At 38.3% G+C, this 27,977-nt stretch overlaps 2 protein-coding genes across 3 annotated transcripts; both read right to left on the bottom strand.

The window, feature by feature from the left end:
- Positions 1–5,291: 5,291 nt before the first annotated feature.
- Positions 5,292–6,236, bottom strand: LOC121145294 (olfactory receptor 51F2-like). Its single transcript, XM_040964024.1, has one exon. It carries the CDS (start codon positions 6,234–6,236, stop codon positions 5,292–5,294), a length of 945 nt encoding a protein of 314 aa, XP_040819958.1.
- A 9,778-nt stretch (positions 6,237–16,014) lies between these two features.
- LOC121145455 (olfactory receptor 51F1-like) lies at positions 16,015–21,024 on the bottom strand. 2 transcript variants are annotated; one of them, XM_040964308.1, is made up of 2 exons: positions 21,014–21,024; positions 16,015–16,939 (listed from the first exon to the last, which is right to left on the bottom strand). In XM_040964308.1, the coding sequence occupies exons 1-2, from the start codon at positions 21,022–21,024 to the stop codon at positions 16,015–16,017; spliced, it is 936 nt and encodes a 311-aa protein (XP_040820242.1). The 2 variants fall into 2 exon arrangements, with proteins under 2 accessions (XP_040820242.1, XP_040820241.1); XM_040964307.1 differs by lacking the exon at positions 21,014–21,024 and having other exon boundaries at positions 16,015–16,974.
- Between the last annotated feature and the right edge of the window lie 6,953 nt (positions 21,025–27,977).

Genomic DNA, 27,977 nt, shown 5'->3' with positions numbered 1-27,977 from the left:
CTGATTGATTCCCTCTGAAAAAGCCAAGAGCAAGGAAAGTCCTGAAAATCAGCAGAGGAGAATCCAATCAGAACTAGCAAAATGTAGTGTGAGAGAAGTGGCCTCTTCCTAGGTGTGTTTCGGCTACTTGGGGCCAGCTTTAACTCAGACAGCAGAGATCAATACTGTACTGCAATGAAAATGCAAGTGCTGATGAATTTATTAACTCAATTCTAATTTCCAAATTTAAAATGTGGTTAACATTGAACTTTCTCTTTTCTAGCTATAACAGCAAGCTTACATCTCTGGGAGAAAGAAAAGATGTTTTCCACAGGATAGTTATAAAAGGATCCAGTGAGAAAACAAGAATTCTATTTGCTTCAAAGAAAGCGTGCCTCCCGTGTGTGCTGTATGTTTATCAGCTCAGTTGCATTACAAGAGATGCCCACTGTTACCTCTCACATGCAGGTCGTTTAGAAGGTGGAGTTGCTCGGTATTATACAGTGTATTTAATAGCATCTGATGTTGGCTAACAGTTATTAAACATTTACAAGAGCAAATAGAAACATTTTATTAATACTAAGAAAATGTTATTGATATAGTTCAGAAAAATTCTGTTTTATGTACCTGTCTGCCAGGTGCGTGCAGCCCTAATTGAAAATAATCCAAGCCTCTTCAGGTTTGGCAGTAATAAGGCAACCTATTGTCATCAGTTGGGAAACATTTAAACATTTAAATAAAAACATTATAATACTGTTGGCTACAGGTATTATCCTGAAGGGTAAAATGGAAAAGAAACTCTGTGGTAAGAACTACAAATCATTTATTTAATTCAGAAGTTCTAAACTGTCAGATAAGTAGCTTTCAAATACTTTCCCCCATTCTGTTGGTTGCCTCTTCTCATTGTTTGCTTTGCTGTGCAGAATGTCCATGATCCCATTTGTCTAGTTTTGCTTTTATGGCCTGTGGTTTTGGAGACTCATCAAAAAAAAAAATTTCCTATACACTAATGTCTTTTATGCCTGTCTTTTTTTGCTAGCAATTTTGCAGTTTGAAGTATTACATCTATTTCTATGGTCTATCTTGAGTTCATTTATGTGTGTGCTGAGAAACAGGGAAAATTTCATTTTTGTATCTCAATAGATCTAGTTTGGGCAGCATTATTTATTGAAGAGATTGCTATCTGGAATGTTTGTTATATGTACCTTTGTAAAAAATTATTTATTGTACTAGAATTTTCTGAGGCTATGATCTTCCTTCTGACTTACCATGATATTGAAATATTTTTCATGAAAAATATAAGTAGTTAAATATATAAATTTTGTGGATATAGCTTTTGAATTTATTTCGAGAAGTCTGAAATCACTTTGCACTCTGGTACTTAAAATTATATTTGTTTATTCAATTTTATTTGTTTGCAAAGGCAGAGAGAGAAGGTTATTAAATCAGAGAGAGAGTGATAAAGTGGGACACAGAGAGAGAAAGAAACAGACCTGGTAAACCTTAGCTGCAAGGGTTTGGCCAGGTAGAGTCTCAAGTCCTTGAGTCACCACTACTCTCTCACAAAGCATGTTCACTAGGAGGCTGGAATGAACTCTGAGACTTGGACCCCAAACTCCAACGTGGAGTGTGGGACTCCCACCTGTCATCCTTTGTTGTTGTTTGCTTTAAAAATTATTACTTAACACAATATGCTACTGTAACAATTCAGGGCTGAGGTACAGGGAGGAAGAACCCCAGGAGTCTTCTTAATTGCTGTGCCAAACATCTGGTCCCACTGTTAAATTTTTAGGTTCAATTATTCCACAAACAGTAAGACTTCATCTTCATTCTTCATAAACAGAGATCCAAGCAAATGGATGGCAGGCTGGAGATAACAGATATCAGAGAGATAGAATGTTGCGTTCATAGTTCAAGTGGCTCTTCAAATTGCCTGAGTATTAGTTGCACCTGGGGAATCTAGTAAATGCAGATTCTTAGGTCTCATCCCAGAGCTAGTAAGTGAAATATTCTGGGAGTGTGACATAAAAACCTGCATTTCGTAGCTTTGTTTGTTAGATAAGTGTTATGTTCACAGCAAAATTCAGCAAAATGCACAGAGTCTCATGTATCTCTCTCATCCCCGGTATTTACAACTTTCTCTATCATCAATACCTCCCACCAACTTGGTACAATTGTAACAATGAAAGAACCAACACTGATATGTACTTATCACCCCAAATCTATAATTTATTGGGATTGGTGTTGTATGTTCTGCTAAAAGCGTAACAGTATGCATCTCATCACAGTAGCACAGTTTCTTTGCTTTAGAAAACCTTCAATTACTGGCTTTTGGCTTAGTCTGGCCAATCCCAGCTGTTTTGGGTATTTGAGGAGCGAACTAGGATCTTTCAGTATTTCTCTGGTCTTTCAAATAAAAAAATAACCAAATGAAAATTTAAATAATTTTTCTGTGATCTTCTTCATGCTTCCCCCAAACTCCTGAATTCCAGGAAACTGTCAACCTTAATAGTGCAAGTGATGTTTTGCCTTCTCTGTAATATCATATATTTGGAATCAGACAGTATAGAGCCCTTTCTTTTCAAATAGACTTCTTCTACATGGTAGCAACAATTTGTTTCTTTATTGTCATTTTTATATTTTGATAGCTCATTTTAGTGCTTAATGTTTCATTGTATGATTGCACCAGAAACTCTTCTTCTAACAATATTCTTTCATAATTATCACATGCTTGGCTCTCCACCATAATTTTTATGTATTCAGTGCATAGAGCAGCCTATGGAAAATACTTCAAACAGAAGGAATTGCATTATCATACCTTAGATATCAATTAAAATTTTATGCAATAAATCCTGTTTTCCCATGGGCTTGTATTATTATCTCAAATATTATCTTAGATTGTTAATTTTTAGCTTAAGTGGCTTCTATAATTTCAGGTCTATTTTTTCTGTTTTTAATTTTGTACCATGGTTACAGTAAAGTAGAGGAATTGCTATTTAAAATAATTTGAATTATTCAGTATCTGTGAACTTTATTAAGTTTCCTGAAAAAGGTTACATCTATAATGGATAGTATAATGAAATTATATCTTTGCACATTATATGATTCACCATGCAATAAATTCATTTAAGGCAAGAAGCTAATCTTGTTATGTGTGTATTCTAAATATTTGCCCAATCTAATTTAGGGTAGATACTAAATACAAGTTTTTGTCACAAGATGAGTGAAAATGTAATTTTGTATCATCATGCTCTTGGTCTGATTATGTTTCTTACTAAGAAAATGAAACTTGGAGTTGGATGCTTGTACTTATATGATATAGTGTGCCACTTTCCTGGCATCTTCTGCTTTATGTGAATGAGTTAAGTGGGAGAGTGTAACTCAAATCACCAGAGTCCAATGGGCTAGATTTGTTGTGGTTGGGTACTAAGAGATGTTAGTTGATGTGAATGAATTCTAATGAAGTGAGGCTTAGTGGTTGAATTCCACATCATTTCTGTTTTTACAAAAATCAATAATAGCCTAGAATTTACTTACTGAAGAGGTTCTGTAGATGTACAGCAAAGTGGAATTCTAAATACTAGGAACTGATATGAAAAAAGATGAAGAATAGCTAATAAGAAACCACTGTGAGCTCCCTAGAAATCTGGGTAATGAACTTCTTCAAGATGATTTTATGCAGGTCTTGAAACAACAGGCCAAGCATCTCTGGGAAAATATCTGAAATACAAATGACTCATTTTTTTTGATATTTTACTTTTTTCTATACCTATGTACTTATAAGCACAAAAGAGGGAAGAGTCAATCTTTTATAATGATTTCCTAGAGACTGGATAGAAGAGACTGGGTTTGAGGAATAAAGCAGAGATAACTTAGGCTTTTCCTCTAATGTCTTTCATCAATGAGAGTATGCTCATTATTTCTTAGATAATTAAACTTTAGTTTAAAACATAAATTTTTTTTTGTCTTATGAAAAGCATAAGAACAAAAGGAGGTAAGATTGCAGAAGCTAGAGACCGATAAAGAAACTGCAATTTAATTGAAAGATTCTGATGTCTTAGATTAAGTCCAAAAATGGAGAGGAGATATTTTGCTGTTAGAATAATATTAGAAATACAGATTCATTAGTCATGGGAATAAACCGAATAAGCAGTTAAGGACAATTCATTCATACAGTTTGGCATGTAGAACATTTTTTTAAAAAGTTCTACTTGGCAACCAGTCTGGGAAACCTTATATTTAAGAAAAAAAATAGGACTTACACTATTCTTAGAATGAGCATTATTCAAGATGGAATATGTTCCCGAGATCTCAGTTCCAAAATAGCCATCAACAATGCATTTTAGAAAGTCAGAACAGTGAGAAATGTTTGCTAAAATAGGCAGAAATTTTCATGTAATTTACAAGATAAATGTTGAATGACTTATGCATAGAATTATTCTGGTGAGTTTTTTGTTAACATATTATGTGAGGTTCAATTAAACAGCTAAAATGCATATCTATGACATGAAAGTTATTCTACTGGTTGCTGTAGAAGTTTTAAAGAAAATGAAGACTTTTTAATTTAGCTAATCTACAGACTTACTGCAGCTATAATCACATTTATATGCACATGTCTAAACACACGAGCATACACACACAGGAAGAAAAAACAGAAACAAACCAAGCACTATAAAAGGTGAATTATGAAAAAACAGGAAAATCCAAAAACATTGGAACAATCATAAAAGTCTAATAAAGGAAATACTCAAACATGAGTCTTGGAACATCAGGACGAGTGGATATCAAGGGTGAAATGACGTCAATAATAACCTTGCCATTAGGAAAGCTGAATGTACATGAAAGCGTGATTAGCAGACAATTTTCTTACAATGCAGAAAATTGGGAAAAGAGGAAGTAGATTAAACTTTAAAGGAAAATTCAGCCCAAATTGTGGAGAATTTTATCATAGAAATTGTTATCTCACTTAGTTGATATATGGAAATAAAAATGAAATATTTTACTTGACATAGATTTTGAAAATTAATTCAAAATGAATTAAATATGATTTCTTTCTAGCTAAAACACAGAAAGAGCAAATTGATCAGCTACTTTTTGAATGAATGGAGTAACTAAGAGATAGTGAGAATCTGATTAATATTTTGTTGATACAAAAGATAAGATTGTTTAGGAAGGATAATCATATTATGGAGATGCTTGAATTGGATGACTTGTATTTCCATTTAACCATAATGTTGCACATCTTCATGGTATCAACTTGTCATACATTTTCTCAACTTTGGAAAATTGAAATCTTTATGGTTTTGTAATTATTAAAAATTAGATTCTTTGGAACATATCAGTTTAAGCACAGCTTTCTGAATCTTCTTTGTTTTCACACTGTAGATAATGGGGTTCATCACAGGGGGTATGAGTAAGTATATATTAGCAATGAGGGTGGGGACGTAGGGTGGGGCATGTTTTCCAAATCTGTGAACAAATGACAGGCTGATCAAAGGGATGTAGAATATGAGCACGGCAGTGATATGAGAGATGCAGGTGCTAAAGGCCTTCTTCCTTTCCTCAGGGGATGCAATGCTGAGAACTGAGCGAATGATCAGGACATAGGAAAGCAGGATGAAGATGGAGTCCACTCCAGCAGTGGAGATAATTGCAGTTAGACCAAATGCACTGTTGATTTTTGTGTCTGAACAAGAAAGCTTCATGACATCAGGATGGAAGCAGTAGGAATGGTGGAGTACACGGTTATGGCAGAATGATAGACGTTTAAGAAGCAGGACTAGTGGCATCAGAATGACTGTCCCCCTGGTAACGACTGCCAAACCAATTTGTGCAATTCTTGCATGAGTTAGAATGGCAGCATATCTCAAGGGGTGAGAAATGGCCACAAAACGATCGAAGGCCATAGCCAACAGCACTGAAGATTCCATGAAAGTGAAAAGGTGAATAAAGAACATCTGTGATAAACATGCGTTGAAGCTGATCTCTCGGGCATTGAGCCAGAATATTCCTAGCACTGTAACTAGTGTGGAGAAGCATAAGGCGATGTCAGTGGTGGACAGCATGGAGAGGAAGTAGTACATTGGCTCGTGGAGGCTTGGTTCAGTGAGGACCATGAAGAGGATCAAGGTATTTCCTGAAAAGGCAGTTACATAGAGGCAACAGAAAGGGATGGAGATCCAGGCATGGGCCCATTCAAGTCCAGGAACTCCCGTCAGGAGGAAAGTTGGGGAAGTAGAGTTATGGAAGATGGACATTATGATCTGTGGCATGAGAATTTTCTTGTAGGATATTCACTTCCTAAATTTAGAAATTGAAATTATTTTAGTTGAACTTTATTACATGTTCAATAAAGTGCACAAAACTATAGAGCATTGTTCAATCTAGTTGGACATCTATGTGGAAACCAAATTTTCCTAATGCCTCATCCCCATCAATGTCATACATCAAATGTTGGTAGTGAAAATGTAGAATTCAATCATTTTGAAAAGACAGGTAGACAGCTTGCTCAAAACTGAAACAAAAACTTAACATATGACTTAGAAGTTCTGCCCCAGGGATTCTTTCAAGGCAAAATGAATGCCCATGTACACAGAAGACAGAAACACACAGATATTTTCAGCAGTATTCACAATAGCCTAAACTGAAAGTAATGCAAACACCTATCAGCTGACTAACCGGTGAAAAAAAGGATAAGACAGATTTCTATTAAACAGGAACAGGAGAAAATATACTAATAGACGGGATGACACGAGGCGATTCACATTATGCTGAGTGAAAGAAACTGAAAGCAAACGACTGTGTCTTATGATCTACTTTTGTGAAATAGTTGCAATAGACAATTTTTAAATGACAGGAGCAAGTGGGTGTCTTTGTGGGAGATTTTTAGGGAAGACGCACAAGGAAACTTGGGGACTTTTCTGAGTGATGGAGTTGTGTTCTATAATTGTGGTGAGGATTAAACACTATAAATTTATTACAGTTAATTTACTTTCACACCTCTTATGATATGTAAGGCATAGTTCAAGACTAAATATAAGTTTTCTCCATGAATTAGTGCATTATAGAAAGTAATAGCTTGGCTGCAAAAGAATTCTTGACAAAATCTATTACTGTGCCCAGCTGATTCCACTGAGAAAAGCATGTAAACCTAAAAACTAAAATAATATATCTGTCATACGACCTTTATATTCAAACAGAAAAATTGGAACGTTTTCTGATTGAGAATTGACTTAGCTGAGATAAAAAAAAAAACTTCAGAAAATAAATTCATCATCTTGAAAGGATGGATTGCAACATTTACCAAATGGAGGATTTGCTGTGCTTCCTAACAAAGCCTGACTCACAAGGATCGTATCTGCATTGTTTTGTTCGATGCTGACATAATTAAAAGAATGTAATATTTATTTGGAAACCAATGTAATCCTGAGGCAGAATTAAAAGTATTGGAGGAAATCTAGATGAACTTCAATTTAAGAATAAACCAGTAATAATAAAACAATGAAGTGAATTGTTGAAAAAGAGTTCAGTGTACTACCCAATTGGAAACAAGTAAATAAATATCACCATAAAATACAGTGAAGTTATTTTCTGATGGCTAGATATGTTAATAACAAACATTTGTGTCTTAAAATAGAATGTAAATAGATATTTATATAATCCTGGAGTGGAAAATAGTTTTCAAATGATGAAGTAAAAGCTATAAGATTGATTCATTTCATTTGGTAAAATTAAAATGATGGCTTTATGGAAAAAGCAATTTCTATAGATTAACATAATAATAACATGCCTTGGGGAATATTTGAACCACATTCAACATTTAGTTGGATGATGTGCTTTCTTATGATAGGAAAATGTAAAATCACAATAGAAAAAAATGGACAAGTGCGTTATGGAGGAAGTCGCCAAAGAAATTCAGTAAGATAATTCAACTTCACAATAAGCCAGAGGAATTGTAATTAAAATAATAAGTATTAATTTGACAAAATTTAATAGATTATTAATTTCATTTCCTATGCATCAATAATATGATTTCTCAAAAACTACTAATATTACTAATAGCAAACACTGTTGCTGGTGTTCTTAGATTGTGCTATAGAAGTCCTTGTTCTTTCATCGTTTGCTAATTATGCCTTGTATATAACCATGGGGTGTCCACTTTGTATATTTAATCCTCAAAATAATTTTTATTTTCAAGATAATATATTATATTTAGAGAGAGATTAATAGAATAAGTTTGAGACATTGTGTTAATTTGTTGATTTTAGAAACTGGTATTTTCCTTTATTTGTACAAGAGCAAAAATAGCAAACTGCTGTTTTTTGTAGTTACTTGGACATGAGCATCTGGTTCCAACTTGTTAGTTCCTTTGATATTTTCTAGTTTAGCATTTCTTCCTCTATTCCAAGGTCACTGTTAAGTTTAGCATCAAGCACTCCTAACAGATAAAACAGTTCTACTCTGAAAGAAGCATAACCTGACGTAGGGGGCTTGGAAGCCAGGACCAGGGTTATGTAGGAGAGACTCTTACCTTTCAGAAGGGAGAGAAGTAAAAGGCAAACGAATGTAGAAGTTGAAGGTGCAATAACTATAGACTAGTTGAATTACTATCCTTGAATTCAGGGAGAATTTTTATAAGAAACTGTCATGGTAGAGTCACATATTCAATAGGGATACCTAGCCCTGTGGGATTTTTGTGCTATTTTGTTATGTTGCATCTCTCTGTTCCCAGGATAGTGAGCTGACACTTGGAATGAGGATGCTTCAACAAGTGGAAAAACATCAAGCAAAGAAAATTAAACAAGTATTGACACAGGAATTCTGTGTCTGCATCATTTGAATAAAATTGAATAATTTCTTTAAGATGGATAAAACACTTAAGATGACATCCTATATTTTGCCTTTAAAATTGTGCTATATGTTTCTTGTAGTCAATTACATAGATTTTTGTGTACAACTAATTGGAGGAACAAAAGCTTTGAAACGATCTCCAGATTGTAGTGTAGTGGTACCAGTTAGTTACATGCATTACAGCTCCTACAGTGAGCAATTGGAATCCTATAGTTGAGAAACAAACGGTGAAATAGAATGACAAATTCACAGAACTCCAAGGGAGTTGCTCTTTCAACAGAAATTTGGAACTGAAGTCAAAGCATGACGAGATATGGTGGAAATCAGTTTTGAGTAATGAATATTGCTTTTCTATTCAACATAAAACAATCAATGCAGAAACATGGACTTGAGTTATTGTTGACCATCGTTTTTGCAATTGTTTCTGAATAATTTATTTAATTCTACTAAATTGTCCCAGACTAAGGATTATTAGTTTTTTAAAAAATTATGATGTGGAGCACTGTTTGCTATTAGTAGCCAAATATTTAATTTTGCGTAGTGTTCCTAAACCAGTAGCCGTCAGAATAAGTAATTCTTTAATATAACAAGATGAAGTTTTTATGAATAATCTAAATTATACCTAAGGAAAATGTTATTGCTCCTATTCTTTTTAAAATATATATTTTTAATCTTGATTATTTTTTAATTTTTGCTTCAAAATGTCTGGTCTTTCTCTGCTGGCCTGCAGGAATGACATGACATGTTAATGTATTCTGTTTACTGTATAATTTGATATAACTCTTCCTTTATTCATCTCATTAGTGACTTGGTAATTCTTGCCTTAAGTGTTTTTGCTGAAAGGGAAACATGAAAGTTGACAATATTCTTCTGTTTGGTAATTTAGTCCCTAGGATCTTCACCATTGCCTTAAAATTTATGCCAATGAACAAATGTTGTTCATAGTTGTAGAGTAGGTGTAAGTGTGTAGGTTTTTGTGAAGAAAATTTTCTCCATTTCTGATCATGTTCCCAAGCAAAAAATGGGGCTCGATGAACTGGCACTAAGCACATAAATATCATTGACTAATACCAGAGACTCTGATAGCTCACCCAAACAAGGCCAATCAGATGCTGTATCTTGAGAAATCTTTACCACTCTACATTAAATGATTTCCATATTAGTGAAATGTCATAAAGAGAATAGTAACCGTTTCCTAAATCCCTCTCTCCGATGTACTGCTTCCTGAGGATTTGAGACTTCATGGGAGACATGTGGTGCCAGAAGTGACTGGCTGTTGAACTACTGTCAGCAGCCCATCGCTACTCTGGCTTCTCTGTCTCCAGGTTTGGATTCTTGGTTGGTTCTTTCTTGTGTTGATTTGTTCTTCCTCCCCTCCACCCTGAGTTTGATGCACATGGCAGTTACTAAAGTGCTTACTTCACATCTCATATTATGTGTTAACAATGATTCCTGTCCAGCATCACATATGTGGACTACATTTCCCACTAGCATCTTCCAGACTATGGCTGAGTGAGGGAGGCAAACTCATAGGTGCACTCCTAGAAGGAACAGGACGATTACTTTGATTTTAGGGAACGAAATGGTCTTGACTAAATGATTGGAACAACAGTTTAACGTGTTTCTTTTTATCTAAACTCTCTCCTTCCCTTCTTTGCTTCAAAGTTAAGCCTAAATGAAAGTGATGGATTCTGCTTTCTGCTCCTCTATCACTGCCTTTTGTAATAATGTCAACTTACTCTGAGTTGGCCCTTGTTAATTTTGCCCCGTGGCTATCTTGGTTCATGTTGTTTCTTTTTTGTATTAAAATGTTTTATTAGAAATTATCATACATATTTATGGGATATGGTATGATGTTTACTTTTTATTTTTGTTCCTAGAAGAACTTTTAAATATATATACAAAGAGGAAGAATTTCATAGATTTTATATATGTTTTAAAAGCGTAATGATACTTTCTGCCCTCCCCCCGCCCCTCCATCACTCACTCTTACCTCCTATCCCTATTTTCTTATTTTTTCTTTTAATTTTAATGATGACATGCTTTCAAATTACTTTATAATTGCAAGTTTAATGCTCCACTAGAGTTCAACTAATAAGATTTATTTATTTCATATGTAAATATTATATGTATATATGGATACACAAATATGTATATATACATATACATGCATATATATCCTCTTATTTTTGAAAACAGGGATATCAATACCACTTAATGTGGGAATTAAGATAATAATAATAAGAAAATGAGAAAGGACAGATGTATTTTAAAGTAGATGGTACAATTTAATGAATAGAATATTTGTAATAATCTATGCACTAAATAATGTTACCCACACAACTTTTATACTTTATATATATTAACTTCCACATACAAGAGCAAATAATATATTTGTCATTTCTGAGCCAGATTAGAAGTGAACTAATGCCTTTATCCTCGCTTCCAAGAAATTCTTCCCGGCACCCCTCTTGCTCAGGGTGGAATTAAAAACCATTGATACATTTTATTATAAACAAAACCAAGTGATTTCTGAGAACAATTCCTTGTATTATCCTTTCTCTATTAAAACTTTTCTCTGTTGCAAAGGTTTGGTTATAAAAGGGTATATATTATGTATGTGTATATATAAAATGTGTATGTATTTATAAGGATAACACATATATTATGTAATTATATATTATTTAAATGTATTAATGGATAAAATTAATAAAGGGCCTCAATAGAGATGTTTTCACCATGTGGGGTACAAGTTCCTTGGAGAATGTTCCGAGCTACTCTGTTATACTCAACCTAGATATGTCAGTTACTCTCTGGCAATGTAGAACAAAGGCATGAAAAGCCAGAACTCAAAGTAAAACTTTTGTACTAATAATTCTGTGGTTTGTATATGCATCCTTTTGCATATTTTCACAAAATTCATGCCTTTCCTTGTAGTGTACATTGGTATTTAAGATGTAAATCAAGCATTGTTACATGTTTCTGTTTTATGATTTTCATATTTGTTTTCTAAATGCATGTTTATGTGTAAATGAGTATCAGATGTTTCCAGATAGACATTAAATGTTTGCTAATTGAATTTTTACAAATCAGAGGCAAACGGAGGGCAGATCCACAAAGTCAAGGGATCTATGGGAATGGGTTTTTCAATGCAGGAAGAAAGCTTTGGCAGCAAAAATAACATAAGAGAAACGATTTCCCTTAAAATTGGCTGTTTTTTAAAAATTGATATGTATATTATATTTGATCACATAGGTGCTTTCTGCTATGCTTTTTTTTTTTAACAAATATCTTTTAAATAAAGCTTACTTGAAAGGCAGAGTGGAAGAGAGAGAGGGAAAGAAAATGAGAAACTTCCTTGCCTGATTCACGCTTCAAATGCCCACAATAGTCAGTATCATAGAGGAAGAATTCCAGAAGTCAGGAATTCTGCTTGGGTTTCCCATGGGGATGCCAGGTACCCAATGAGTTGGGAAGCCTCCGATACTTTCCGTGCATTAGCAAGAAGCTATGTTTCTCATCTTATTTAATATTAGTTGCAAAATTTCACTGACCAATGAAATAAGGTGAATTGTGTGTGCCTTATGTGTGTATCCTGATAAGCTTGGAAAATTTATATAGTTACATAAAAGTTATAACTTCCAAAATATAGTACATTTCTGTCATTTATGAAACTTTATTACTGTTTAACTCACACAACCCTCCCTTATTTGGGGCCTGAACCAATGGCGGTCTGCTTAGGTCAGTGCATGTGCTATTTGTCTGTCTAGAGTTCCAGATACATGTAACTGAGTACCATGTCCTTTTGTTACCATCTATTTTTGACTCTGCCTGATGTGCTTGAGATTACATATCTCATCTTTCTGTTTATACTTTTCTATTTACCTGTTGATGGTAATTTTAGATTGGTTCTCATTTTAGGTGTTTTAAATACAGTTGCTATGTGTGAGGACACGTATCTTAGTGAGGATACGTTTTTTGACTCAGTATGAGGAAGAATGGCTGTATCCAAACTTAGGACCAATAATATTTTGTGTGTTTGTGGAAGGAAGAGTCTTTAAGAAACTGGCTCACATGATTGGTTTTGCATAAATTAGAATTTTGTACAAGAAAGGTTGGCAAGCTGGTGACCTAGAGATGTTTATGTTGGGTCTCTAGACCAAACATTAGTCTGGAGGCAGAATTCTTTCTTCCTTAAGGGGCCTCTGTCTTTCCAGCAATATAGATGTCAAATATGCATCACTCAAGTCTAATGTTTGCATATTCTTCTCATGTAAAATATACATAGTGAGGGCCAGTGTTGTGGCACAGAGCTTTAACTTGATGTATGGGCATTCTGTGTCATATTCCTGGCTCAGGAACCATCCATTCTGCTTTGGTACAGCTTCTTGCTAGTGTGTTGGGGAAAGCAAATGAGTGATAGATGGTCTAACCCCGGGGCCATGCAATCCACATGGGAAAAAAGGATAGAGTTGTTAGTACCTGTGATTATTTAAGATAGAAGAACATTCCCTCACAAACAGTGAAACTATGATATGATATTTCCATAGAATTGTTGCTAAAATCTTATGCATGTGCAGTTCAAAATCCTCTCACATTAGATGGCAAGACCACTAAGAAAATTTGTATTATCAATGATCATATGATTGTTTTATTTTGCTCATGTTGGCATTTCACACATTAGATATTAAACTTTTTTTTAGGAGGAGAGACAATGAGGAAGATCTTCTGTTCATTTATTCACTCCCCAAGCAGTCACAAAGGATGGAGCTGAGTTGACCCGAAGCCAGGAGCCCAGAGCCTCTTCTGGGTCTCCCATACAGGTGCAGGTTCCCAAGGCTTTGGGCCATCCTTGACTGCTTTTCCAGGCCACAAGCAGGGAGCTGGATAGGAAGCTGGGCTGGCGGGATTAGAACCGGCTCCAATGTGGAATCCTGGTGCATGTGAGGCAAGGATTTTAGCTGGTGGGCTACCACGCCGGACCCCATTTATATTAAATGTTTTGAGTGCAGTTGAATCTGTCTACTGATTTTTAATCTATGTTCTTTCCTATAAGGAAAAACATGTGGTATTCCCACAATCATTGGGGTGCTAGCATATTGAATCTGTTGTGAAAGAAATCCTCATTTGTAAGGTTTGATGATTCCCATGCTGTAAATATTCTCACGTGATGATTTCAACTTTCTTAAATGACTTCATTGAACATAGAGTTGGAAAGAACTGCTCACAATGGGGTCTAGCCAGTTGGTGCGCATTGCTGCCCCCAGTGTTTGTGGGATGCATAGACTGTCTTAATTTTATCATTTCCACTGCTGGAGATCCCTTTAGGTTTCTGGCTTCATTTTTCTCCTAAATTTTCCCTACTGTTTATGCAATGAAGTTTTTAAGTTTTTGCCTGACTCTTAATATAGTCAGCAGGAATCTCATTTCAAGAAGCAAACATTATAGAAAGCTTCTCTATAATACTGCTTTTAGATTGAGAATATAAATTTCCCCCTTTGGTTCTTTGTTTTGTTAACGAAGGAATGCAGACCCTTCATGACATTTAAAGCCTCTGAAATTTTATGAATTTTATGTGTTTACATAGAATAATTCTGCATGAAAGGGAGCATATATTTTATTTCATTCCTAAGGGATCATTGTGCTGAAAAAGATTAAGAAACTTCTCCGTATTTCCTTGCAGTCTCCTTCATAATCTTTTCTACTAAATAAACATATGTCACTTGTCCCTAACATTTTTCTTTTGTTTCTAATACTAAACAAACAATGATGTTTATAAGTCATGGACACTCATTTCTACTTTTTTTTATTATTATGGATTTCCCATGAAGAAAACAAGCAAAGTATGCTATAAGAAGTGTAACTTTTTAAAACATGTGGCATAAATTTATGAACATCTAAGTTTTTAGGTCTTAGGACCTTCCCTCCAGGTGTTTTTGAAAGAGTATGCAATACAGCGGTAAGGAAGCCAATATCTTTACAACCCAGCTCCCAAATGTGGCCATTTGGAATGTTAACTGGAAGACCTCTCCCTGTCTGTATCCTCCACCCGGTAACTCGCCTTTCAATTACATAAATAATCTTTTGTTTCTTAAAAGAATGTTATACTTTTATAGTTTTCATTACCTTAAAGTTTACATATATGGGTGAAATGGCCATTTTATTCATTCAATTGTTGTTAATACTCATTGTCTACATTGTCTACATTCCTACTGAACTAGAACTTTTTTTTTTTTTTTGCTTTTTAGTTGTTAAACTTGCTCTTAAGCCTTTTACTGTAATATAAATTCAAAATATGTTATTTAAAATGCTAAAAGAAGAAAGAAATAGAGAACGAAGGTGATGAGAAGGAGAAAGAAAGAGGATAAAATTTTAAATAAATAAAAATGTAAAAAATAAACAAGAATATGGTACCTGAGATATGAGAGATATGGAATAAAGTCTCAGCCTTGCTTCATGTTAGCCATGTGAAAGCCAGTGGGCCAGATAGCTCTAGATCTCAATTTTTTCAATAGTATATAATACACAATATTTTATATTTATTTGAACTATTTTGAGTAAATGGAAATTAGTAAAACAGTTGCTTCAACCAGTGAAGAACATTTCTTTTTAAAAAGTGTTCTTTTTGTTTTTACATATTGAACAAATTTCATGTTTCACGACAGATTTAGAAGCTTAGTCATGTTTCCCTCCCTCCCTTCCTCCTGCCTCCTTTCCGTTTTTTTACCTAATTTGATTAATGCAGATTTTTATTTCAGTTTGAAATCACAAGCTTAACACTCCAATGAAAATATCAACATAAACCTGGTAGGAAAAAAAAGCACAGCATCCAGCCACTCCTCAGGCTGTAAAAGGTTTGATTATCTCATTCATGTAGATTATATTTTTCTGTGCTCTGTATGTCAGGTACCACAGATCAGGGATAGATGTTATTTGTCTGTCTTTATTAATATAAAAAAATCAAGAAATGACAGTAGCTGAATATTATCTGTTTGATGCTTATTATTTTCTTTTTTCCCTTAATAGACTGTAAAATTCTTGGAGTAACACTATTATATCTGTATTTGAAGAATTGAAACACAAAATATTTGTTGAACAAATGAAAGACATGAAAAGTGTTCATTGGTTCTCTCTGTTCTAGTGCAAGTCACTTACCTCAGTTCTTTTCGAAATAATCTTGTTGGATTATTTCTTAAGGAGACAGCTGAGTAGAGCTCTGCGGATCTGCTTTGTTTTCACACTGTAGATGACAGGGTTGAGCACAGGAGGCAGGAGCAGGTACACACTGGCCATCATGGAATGGACTGCTTTGGGGGCTGATTGACCATAGCGATGCAGCAAGGACAGGCTCATCATGGGGATGTAGAAAACAGCAACTGCGCCAATATGGGAGACACAGGTGCTGAGGACCTTATGCTGCTCTTTAGCGGAGGCGATACGGAGGACAGAGCATATGATTAGGATATAAGACAAAACGATGCATGGTGTATCTATCCCTGTAGTCAGGACGAGATCCACCAGCCCACAGATACTGTTAGCCTGAGTATCTGAGCATGACGATTTAATCACATCTGGATGGTAGCAGTAAGGGTGGGAAAGGACATTGATGCTGTGGAAACACAGAGGCTTCAGGAGCAGGAGTAGTGGTACTATTAGTACTAGCGTGCGTATGGTCATTAAGAGGCCCATTTGAGAGATTCTGTAGTTAGTGAGGATAGCAGTGTATCTCAGAGGGTTACAGATTGCCACAAAACGGTCAAAAGCCATTGCCACCAGCACCCCGGATTCCATGACAGTGAACCCATGAAGAAAGAACATCTGGATAATGCACACGTCTAGACTGATTTCATTTGCACCAAGCCAGAGAATGCCCAATGTAGTAGACATTGTAGAAACAGTCAAGCCCAGGTCAGTGGCTGACAGCATGGAGAGGAAATAGTACATGGGCTCATGGAGACTCTGCTGGGTGAGGATGACACACAGGATCATGCTGTTCCCCGCGAGAGCAATTGCATAAAGGCAACAGAAAGGAATGGATATCCAGGCACGAATAAACTCTAAGCCAGGAATGACGGTCAACAAAAAAGTTGGAAATTTAGAGGTCCAGTTGCTTAGGATCTGCACGTCTTCTTCGGCTTGTGGCATTTGTTTGTATAATATTCACAATCCTATAGAATTAATAGATTATATTAATAGACAAAAATATTGAGATAAATTTTTCTGACAAGAAGAATAGTTCAAAGTATTAGAAAAGTATCATTAGGAAAACTCTAAATTATATTATGATGCCTATTATTCATTTATCATCAATAACCAGAGTATTTAGCAAACATGTAAGATTTTTTTTGTCCTAAACTCAAGTAAAATACATGCACATAGTTTTATGTATTTTAATGTTAATTAAATTTTGTATTGGTAAAATTTTAGACTTATTTAGATTATGAGATTCTATCGATAAAGAATTAGGAAAAATGAAGGTATTCAGTTTTAGATTTGTTGTTTGCAAAATGAGTAAGAAAAATCTACTTACAGCTAAATGTGGCTATAATGGACATATGAAATTTATCTTCAGGCATACATATTTGGATTTTTGCTACTAACATGGATTAGAAAGTTATTGTATGTATATAATTTTAACCTACAGTATTTTTAACCTATAATCTATTGTTAAACCTATAATACTTTTAATTATATGAATCTTCTAATGCAGTATGGGTGAACAATCTCAGAGAGTAGATTTAGATTTATAAGAGAAAACCAATTAATACAGAACTTTGTAGAAGTTTTGGAAAGGGCTGTATATGCTAAGGCAAATTGAAACTGAAAACTTTATGGGAAACACAAAACCAAGGGACCTCAGTGTCCTAAGTGTCACATCAGTCAGTACAAAGTTGCTTGAGCTATCAAGTCTGATGAAAATGAAAAAACTGTAACGCAGCAAAGAACACATTAGTGAACCTGGAAGAAGCAGAGGAGAGCTGTAAACCTGATCCCCCTGGAAATGTGAACTATAGACTAATAGGAATAGATTGTATAGGAAAGCCTTTCAGAAAGTGATAATGGGTTAAGTAGAGTGGTAATAATTAGAATCTCCATTTGCATGGAGACTGTAGACTATGTGGCAGATTGGTAGGTTGTGAAGAGTTATCACCAAGAGTGCACATTTGGGACTGCTAACTATTACTACTGATCAAGATACATGAGGATGCTGGCTTGAGAAAAGGTTAGAAATTCTTGGATTTGGCAGGAGTTGAAGGAGGCAATTGACTTAGTGAGCAGAAATGTTAGAAAGTCACACTCCACTATAAGTCTTAAAGAAATTTCAAAGTAATCCTTTTCATTTTTAAATCAGTTGAGAAAGACCAAGTCAAATATTAGCAATACTAGTTATTACAATGTTATGGGTGGCAGAGTGCTGTTAGCATCCTGAGAGAAAATAATCTCTACCAGGTAGACATGTGACCATTGCCTTTAGGTTTCTGCAGTTTATTTTTGATCTACCATTCTTTGAATTTCAATACAACCTGAGGTAAGCTGTTCCAATGTTAAACTCTAAATGTTAGAACTCCTACGTGTTATCAGAATCTCTAAGATTAGAGTATACACTAATGTTATTTACTTCTTCTGAAATGTGAATAAGTATCAAAGATACTAATTAACACATTGAATACCTCTCTTGACCTACTTACGTGTTTTTGATGAAATGAGGAGTCTTTTCGTCTTTGTTAACAAAGAGAACAGACTTCAGTTCTAAAGGCCCAGATTTGAAAATAGGGTGGGATTGAGCTGTGCGATCATAAGTAATTTGTGAATCTCCTGGGACCAGTGATTCATGTGTGATTTCAGAGTAAGTGACCAATGGCCCACAAGGACATTAAATGAAAAACAAAAGAAGCCAATTAGTACATGTAATGGAAAGTTTGGATATTGTTCTGTTTTGGGAGCTGTCTATAATTGTTTTTTTTTATTTTAAATATTCATATATGCTCCCATGCCCCACATGGTGAGCAGGGGAGTGGAATGGGAGGCAGCACTGCCATTCCTGTATCAACATGGTGGGGGGAGGGCAGCTTGCGGGTGCCTGGGGACCTAGGGGGAAAGCACCAGCAGGGGTGTGTGAGTACCTGGGGGATCACATTGAGGCAGATGGAGTGAGCCTGGGCATTTCTCCACATGTTTGCTTCTGGGCAGAGTGTGGGGAGCGGAGGGGAGAGCCCCAGGTTAGCAGGCTGGCCTGGTGTGCTATTGGACAGAGCTTCAGGAAGTGTGAATAGGCCTGGACCTTGGGTGTGTGGATGGATAAGGTCCCAGGCCAGCACACATGCCAGGAGCTTGGGATCCTGGTGGGTGGGCAGAGCTCCAGGCAAGCACAGCACCCATTGGGTTTTGGAAGGCTAGGCTGGGGAACCCATGCACTCTTGGGTGGGTGCAAGGATTATAGATTGATTAGGGGAAGGGGTTGAGGTATGTGAGGGAGGAAGGACCACTGAGGGAGTGTTGCAGCTGAGAATGACTTCTGAATGACTCCCACAGTGGTCCCAACAAGTCCACTGCACTTGCAGGTAGGCCAGGGGACTGAGACTGGACAGTGTGGAGGGGAGGGGCCAGAGGAACTTTATGTGTCAGACCCATGCACCAGTCCACGTGGGAGACCTGAGCTGGGCTAGTTAGCAGGGAACACTGCCAAACACCATGCAGAGGCCCAATCTAAAGCTAGGACTGGGGGCCTGCCTGGCAGGACTAGATCACAGCCAATAAGTATTGGAACAAGTGATAGGTAATGTTAGGCTGGGTCATTACGCCAACCAGCATGCGAGAGAATCAGGTCTGGGGGTAGTTTCTGTGGGGGAAATGTGGTCCCACCCCTGTGAAACTGCAACTTCCACTGGTTAGCTTAAGAGCTAGGGATGGTGATGGGCTGAGCTAGGCATAACCATGGAACCATCCAAAACTCATGGGTACTGGGGTAGGGAACAGACTGGGCAGGTCCAGGCTGCAGCACCCACTCATGCACCCATGAATAAGGTTTGGGGCAGGCCAGTTGCAACATTCACCAGCTAATAAAAAAGCTGGGACAGAGTGGGCAGGCTATGCTGGGTAAGGACCTAGCACTCAGCTGGTACGTGTGAGATCTGGGTTGGGGAGTGGGCATGATGGGGGAACTTGGGGAACTCCCCTGATGTACTGTAGCTCCTGCTGGTGAGTATAGAGTCCAGGTCTGAGTGTTGATCAGGCTGGGAAAAGTAGCTCCACCTATTAGCAAATATATGGGTCGGTTCTGGAGAGGAGTAGACCAGGCAGGGCCTGGCCAGCCTTAACCACTGGCATGTACAGGAACCTGGCTGGAGTGCTAGTCCTCAGGGCTAGTTTATTACACCTACTGATTTGCATGACACAGGGATGAGAGAAGACTGCACAGCCAGGTTGTGGCACCTACCAGCAAGAGTAGGGACTGTGAGTTGGCTGGGACAAGTCAAGCTGCAGACTCTGATGGCAAAGGTCAAGATGGGTGAAGGGCTATGCCAAGTTGGGTCAAAGCAGCCACTTGTACTTGCAAGATCTGTGGCTGGGAACAGGCCTGCTTGGGGAGTGAAGGGGATGTCTTGCCTGGGTTGTGGCATCTGCTGGTGAATGCAAGAACTGGAGTGGGTGTGATGATCTGGGCTGGACATGACTGCAGTGTCCCTCAGTATGGGTGTGAATTGGGTCTAGGGTGTGCCAGACTGCTAGAATCTAGCATCCACTGGTGCTTATGAGAGCCAGTGTGGGTGTAGGAAGGTCTGGGCTAGGTCTCAGCATCTGCTGAATCATGTGAGAACTCTTTCTGGGAATGGATCAGTTGTGGCTAGGGTGACGCACCCAACAGTAAGAACCAGAATGGGGGGGGCTGGTTGGACAAGATCGCTGTACCTTCTAGGACAAGAGGTGGAATAAGTCAGGCTGAACCAGTGACCCACCGGTGTATATGAAATCTGCCATGGGAGGAGATCTGATGGAGGAGCTTTCAGAACTCCTCTGACAGGACATAGTACTTGCAGGTGGGCACAGGAATTAAGAATTGGAACAGCCCAGCCCAGCCCAGCCCAACCCAGGCCAGGTTATGGTAAGTGCCAGCATAGATGTGGCTCAGGTCTGGGGGCAGGCCAGGCTGAGTCAATCCATAGCATCCACTAACAGATCAGACAACCAGGGCATGAAGCAGGATATGGCAGATCAGGCCACAACACCAGCTAGTTTACATTAGGGCTGGGACTGGGAGCTGGCTGCCTGAGTTATAGCATCCACTAGCATGAGATGGAATTGGGAGAAAGCCAGGTTGGGTCAGGCTAGAGGACCAGCTGGCACCCAGTGGGGGACTCCGCTGCTGGGCCACCACTCCCACTGGCAAGTTTAAGAACTGGGATCATGGGCAGACTAGGCCTGACAGGGCTACAACATCTGTTGGCCTACATGTAAGCCAGTTAGGGGAAGTGTCAGGCTGGGCTAACCAACTGTATCTACTGATGCAAGCATAAGCCAGAGTAGGTGTAGGTTTGTTGGGCTTTGCTGAAGCATCAGCTGACAATTGCAGAACTATGTGAAGAGTGTAAGATCGGGGACTGGGAGTGGATCTAGGAGAGAAACTGTGGGCATGTCCCTGAAGGATTGCAGTGCTCACTGGTGAGCATGAGAACCAGGGATAGGGGTGGGCCTGGCTAGGCAGATGGTGGCACCCATTGCCATGAGTTTGGGCTGGATAGTGAGTTTTTTTGGCTGAGCTAGGTAGGCTTCAATGCCCATTGATGTGCAGGAGGGCTGAATGGGAGGTGGGACTGACTGGACCAATCTGCTGCACATACTGGCAAGCACTGACTAGTGGTTGGCCGGTGGGGGTTATTGGAGGTCAGTCCAGCTAGACTGCAGCTCCTGCTTATGTACTTGAGGGCCAAATGTGTGGTGGTCAGGGTCAAGCTGGGCTGCAGGACCCATTGGTTTGTGTGGGAGACAGTGCTAGAAAGGGAACTGATCCAGCAACTGCAACTTCTAGTGTATGCGTAGGCTGATTTGGGTGAAGGACTGAGCCAGATCTCGTGCTGACAAGCACACACAAGAGCCAGGACTGGGATCACTTCAGATGAAGTGTCTTTGGGGACCCCCAACTGAGCCACTGGACTCAGAACTCCAACCATAGGGAGAATCACAGGATCTGTGGTCTGACTGTGGAGCGTATGTGTCAGGACTGGGCCACCTCAGTGACTTGGATGGAGCACTGGATGGCACACCCAAATACACATGGAGGATATGGCAGTCGATTGGAGCCTGCAGAAGACATCTGGTACCATAATAGAGGAAGGAGGACAGAACAAATTGATCAAATACCCTAGCCACATGTAGACAGTAAGTATTTAGGCGAATGGAGACTCCAAGGTGGATTATGTCAGCAAAGGCACTTTGGAAGTATTTCCTCATCCTTGGAGTGGCAAGACTGACAGCATTTCAGAATTACCTAAGCAGAACTCTCACATCATGCTTCACACTGGGGATCCAAGGATGATACTAGGTGGTCTTCCAGCATCCCAGGGACTGAGGCGTTAGGGAGGCTGGGTGTGGCTTCTCCCCTCATCTCCCTCCTTCCCTTAGAAGGAAAGGTGGAAAGAGTGTTCTCACCCACTTTCCCCTAACCCTTGAGCCTTCCCACTCTGATCAACTATGTAACCATCATCAAAAATAAAATAAAATAAGAGAAAAAAAAGCCCTCCTTGTTATCTTATTTAAAAAAATACATACTGGAACAATGTGGAAGCAAACCACTGTCCACTAGAGTAATTACGAATGATTACACTACAGTGGTGGGTGGTGAGTTCTTACATATGGGTCTCTGGGCTCTCTTACTTGTTTTTCCTTCAGTAGTAAGTTCAAGGTTCCAGACTATTGGAGTTTGATGATGCTTGTCATTACGAGCACTTGTGTGATGGATGAAGATCATCTTACAGCCTAGAGACTCTATGTTTATAGGAAAGGATAAGACCCACACACAATCATTGAGAAGCCACACATTGACATAGAATCTCACATTTCTCAGATGCCAATACACTGGATTGTTTTTAATTTGCCTACTTTTCTTTTATTTACATTTGGCTTTTTATCGCCCTTTTTTTTAAAAAAAAATTTTTTTTTATTAAAGGACAGATTTACAGAGAGAAGGAGATAGAGCGAAAAAATCATCGATCTGCTACTTCATGCCCCAGCAGCTGCAATGGCTGGAACTGAGCCGATCCAAAGCCAGGAGCCAGAAGCTTCTGCTGTCTTTGTTGAGGAATCATAATGACAGAAAGTATGGGAGGTATGATTCATACAGCTCATCTGTTTAACATGTATATTCCTTTTTGTTAAAAAAGATTTATTTATTTTTATTGGAAATGCAGATTACAGAAAGAAGGAGATGCAGAGAGATGCTGGTTCAATTCCCATGTGGCCGCAACAGCCAGTGCTAAGCTGATCCGAAGTCAGAAGCCAGGAACTTCTGTGTCTCCCACATGGGTGCAGGGTCACAAGGTTTTGGGCTGTCTCAACTGCTTTCCCAGACCACAGGCAGAGAGCTGAATAGGAAGTGGAGCAGCAAGGACAAAAACTAGCATCTATATGACATCCCGGTGATTGCAAGGTGAGGATTTAGCCACTAGACTATTGTGTCAGACCAGGGAGGATGGTATTTTTCACAACACCTGCAATATAGGTGAATAGAACAGGAAATAGACAGAATTGGAAGTCTTCCAACCCTTGGAAGATACAAGAAGCAGAGGGGTGTGTGTGTGTGTGTGTGTGTGTGTGTGTGTGTGATATCTGGCATTTGAGGAAGGAATATTCCCTCTGACTAGACTAACCAAGTTGGAAAAACATATTTTTGGAAAGCCCTGGGGAAATGACAAAATCAGGTGCTCATAAAATTGTCTGAACAGGAAATTACATATCATATGCTAATAAACACACATGTAATTTACTTAAATCCTAAAAAGACTTGGACTACATCCAGTTCCACCTAATGACATTGTTTATAAATCACCGACACAGATTTATAGACTGAAAAAGAAACATTTTAAATTTCCAAATGAATATGAGTAGAGGTAAATGTTATATTAGCTCTTGTCCTTTTTTTTTTTCACACAAAAGCAAATTGCATCTAAAGAAATTACTTTTCCATTATGCCTGTAGGCATAGGTGGACACTATTCTTGTTTCTTTATATCAAGCTAAAAGAAATTGGAAAAAATTAGTTTCTTTAACCACTCCTCCTTGGACAGACATCTGGGTTTTTTTTCCCCATGTCTTTGCTATTGTAGATTGTGCTGCTGTAAATATAGGATTACAGATCCTTTCTTATTTGAGGGCTTCATTTCCTTTGAATATATCCCTAGGAGTCAATAGCTAGGTTATATGGTAGGTTTATTTGCAATTCTCTAAGCACTCTCCATACTGATCTCCATAGTGGTTGTACTAGCCCACACTCGCACAGTGAAGGAGGGTGCCCTTTTCCCCACAGTCACGCCACAGGTGTTGTTAATGGAGTTCTGAATGTAGGCTAACCTCACTGGAGTTAGGAGGAACCTCAATGTGGCTTTCATTTGTATCTCCCTGATGGCTAGGGAGCATGAGCATCTTGTCATATGTCTACTAGCCATTTGACTCTGTTGGTACATCTGCATCACGGAATACTACTCAGTTATTAAACAGAATGAAATTATATTATTTGCAACTAGATGGTCCCAGCTAAAGACCATTGTGCTCAAAGAAATAAGTCAATCCCAAAAGGACAAATACACGTGTTCTCTGTGACATAAGGCAGCCGTCAGGCAAACTGTAAGATCAATAACCCTTACCAAACTGCTTTTGCTGCATCCCATGCATTTTGATGTTTTTGTCTTATTTTCATTTCTTCCAAGTAGTTTCTTTGTTCTTGTTGAATTCATCGCTGGCTCATGGGATTGCACAGTGGCATCATTTTACAATTTTATTCAAGAAGCTTTCATGTTTTCCTCTGTATTTCTTCACCCATGTGTTGATTATTCAGTGGTGCATTTTTGAATCCATGGTGCTGTAAATTTTTCATTTTAACTTCATACCTGTTTTTGACTTTGTTTCATGGCTTCTTATTTAAGGGAATTTATAGTAATGGCATAATAGAAACTGTCATATTCAGATGGGAATATACAATGCAATATGGATCCCTATTTCCAAATCAAAGCAAGTCGAAAGGTGCTTGCTTGTTGGACATATCTAGACAATGAGATGCTGGACTGATACGGATGTTGTAGGTACCAGCAATGTTGGGGCACACTTAAATAACAGACTAATTGACTTATGGACTATACCATACTATACGATTGAATTAATATGGGGAAAATCAGTCGGGGGTGGGAATTCTGGAGGGGTAGGGAAATTCCAGATCTATGAAATTGTACCAGAAAATCCAGAAAAAAAATGTGAGATAATAAAAAAAAAAACTGGAGAAATCAAGAAAATGTTGTGAGATGGAAGAGAAGAGTAGAAAAATAAGTGCTTCCCTAAGAGTTCCCACAGAGTTCCTCACCTCGAAGTTGTCCAAGATTATCTTTGTTAAACACCCCCGAGCAGAGTAGGGTTTGGGGTAGGGCAGCTTTATGGACTGTCAGCAAGACTCTACAGCAACATTTATCTCTCCTAGTACTCTGCTGTTTCTTCTATACATTTTGTGGTTGGTTCATTGTCTTGGCAAATGCCAATCCCTTTGCTTAAAATTTTTCATTTCTTGAATCTGTCTGATGATTTGAAACTATTCTGTTTAGAACATAGCATCATCATCACTCCCTTGGTTATATCTTTCTGATCCCAAAAATAATTGCATTTTCTCATTGGTATCCTCTGTATGAGTCAAAGTATTACTTGAACCACGTGTATTATACTTCTATTTTTCTCCTAGTCCATCTCTCGAATACTTGGAAAGGACTGAGTTCAATGTTTGATCCTGGGTCTTTCTGATTTCTAACCTGGGTGGTCAGTTCACCTTCCTGCTAAATAAAATGCTAACCTTTTTCAATAAAGCAGTCTTGTCCCAAAATCTCCCTGAAAATGGAGAATATATAATGAACATAGTTATTTGTGTGCTCATCCTGGTTTTTGATAAATGGACATGTTTGCTAAGAGACTGTTGTTTTATTCTGAGGGGTGAGAAAATGGTCACAAAATGCTGGTATAGATAAGAATAGAAACTTTAGCGAATTTTTAGGTTTAGTCTCAGTGTGTAAGCTCGAGGTTACTGGCTAATTCCATTGTGAAGTGATGTTTTAAGGGGGAGGTTGTGAATTTCTTATCTTTATGCCTTTTGCACCAAGCATAGCATATCAATTGATTGAAAGATGCTTCTTGTATTCTGTACAATTGATCATTAAGCTACTAACACTATGTTTGGCTCTATGAATATTAGACAATATTTCTAGGGTTTTTCTTTTTCTTAAGATTTGTTTATTTGTTTGAAAGGCAGAGATAGAGAGAAATCTTCCATCTGCCAGTCCATTCTTCAAGTGGCTGCAATGGTCAGAGCTGGATTAGTCAAAACCAGGAACCAGGAACTTCTTTTGGGTTTTCCACAGGGGTGGAGGGGCCCAAGCATGCAAGACATCCTATGCTGCTTTTCCAGACTGTTAGCAGGGAGCTGAATCCAAAGTTGTGCTGCTGGGATTTGAATTAGTGCTCATATGGAATTCTGGCACTGCAAGAGGAGCCTTAACCTGCTATGCCATGGTGCTGGCTGTACCTGAAAGTTTCCTTTTGAATATTCATCAGAAAAGAGCTCCGAGATCACAGATGGATTTGAGTAACATTTTAAGACCATAAGAAGCAGACTTTCCAGGGGTTGTCATTGTAAAAGCTGTTTCCGGCCTCTCTTACCGAGATTGCTGGTTTGTGTTACTTGAGGGAATGCAATTAGGTGGTTTTACCTACCCTGGCACATGAACCACATGAAGGATCTATAATCTTCCGTGTGAGCATTGAACCCTGCAGTGTTCTACTTTGGACAATCTGAGATCTCAGCCTCTTAGTTAGACATGTTCAATCTCCGGAGACCCAGTTGTATAGCACGCCCTGTTAGTCCCAGAATCCATAGTCTTTGCACTCACTGGGTACTGGGCTACACTCTGGCCTGCCCATGGAGAGAGCCCGAGGCGTTCCCAGCACCAGCTGCGTATGAATGCTCTGCCTTGGTAGTTTGCTCCTGGGAACCAGTAGCAGGGTGGACAGGTATGTATGCCTCAGTCCTACATGGGTGCATATACTCACCTGCCAAGCCACTAGTCCAGACTCACAGTGAGTGGGAAACTCGGATTTATCCCTCTGGTAAAACCACCTATCAATACACCCACTCACAGAGGCAGGTAGATGCTACTGCTGCTGCAACCTTCATTGGCCCTCATTAATGTAACATCTTTGAGTTGTCTGGGCACTCCTGTTGTGTGTGGGGGGGAAATGAGGTCTTACCCTACAATTATTTGTGGATGCTCTGCTTCCCACTTTGTCCCCAGGCTGAACCTGAAGTCAATGCTACCCACAGGGTTCCACCCCAGTCACCTGCAACACTGGCTTCCATGGCCAGAGGATTGTAACATCCACCACAACTTTCATTGACTTCAAAATGATGCTAATTCTGCACTGGTATGGGTGTCTCTGTGGGTGTTTGGGGTGAGGTGGGGGTTGGAGAATTGTCATCCTCCTTCCCTTCCGATGGCAAGCTACCATCTCTTCCACTCTCCAGCGGCAGGAGCCCCCTGGTGTACCCAGGCTCTCCACTGCTTGACGGTGCTGTCTATGTTATTCTATGGTGTCTCTCAAAGAAAAATATGCTTCTAAAATGTGAAAAAAAAAGTTAATTAATTTCAAAGAAAATTATGTCATTAGTAATTCTAATGACTTTCCCACTACCTTGATACATGTATTATTTTATGAGCAAAATCTTCCATTTCCTCTCCAAAAATGACTCTTGCATTCTGAAATCCATTGTCATAACAGATTCAGCATACTTTTCAGCCCTTACCCCTCTCCCCGCTGACACTCCCAGTCTCCCAGTCTGCGTGATAGGCAGCATTGGCAACTTGTGATCTGGCAGAACTTTTTTTTTTTTTTTAAAGATTTACTTAT

Source organism: Ochotona curzoniae, unplaced genomic scaffold (genome assembly GCF_017591425.1).
Source record: "Ochotona curzoniae isolate NIBS_2020 unplaced genomic scaffold, NIBS_Ocur_1.0 scaffold_3223, whole genome shotgun sequence".
NCBI lineage: Eukaryota > Metazoa > Chordata > Mammalia > Lagomorpha > Ochotonidae > Ochotona > Ochotona curzoniae.
Note: the sequence above shows the minus strand (reverse complement) of the source record. Positions and strands in the feature narration are given on the sequence as shown.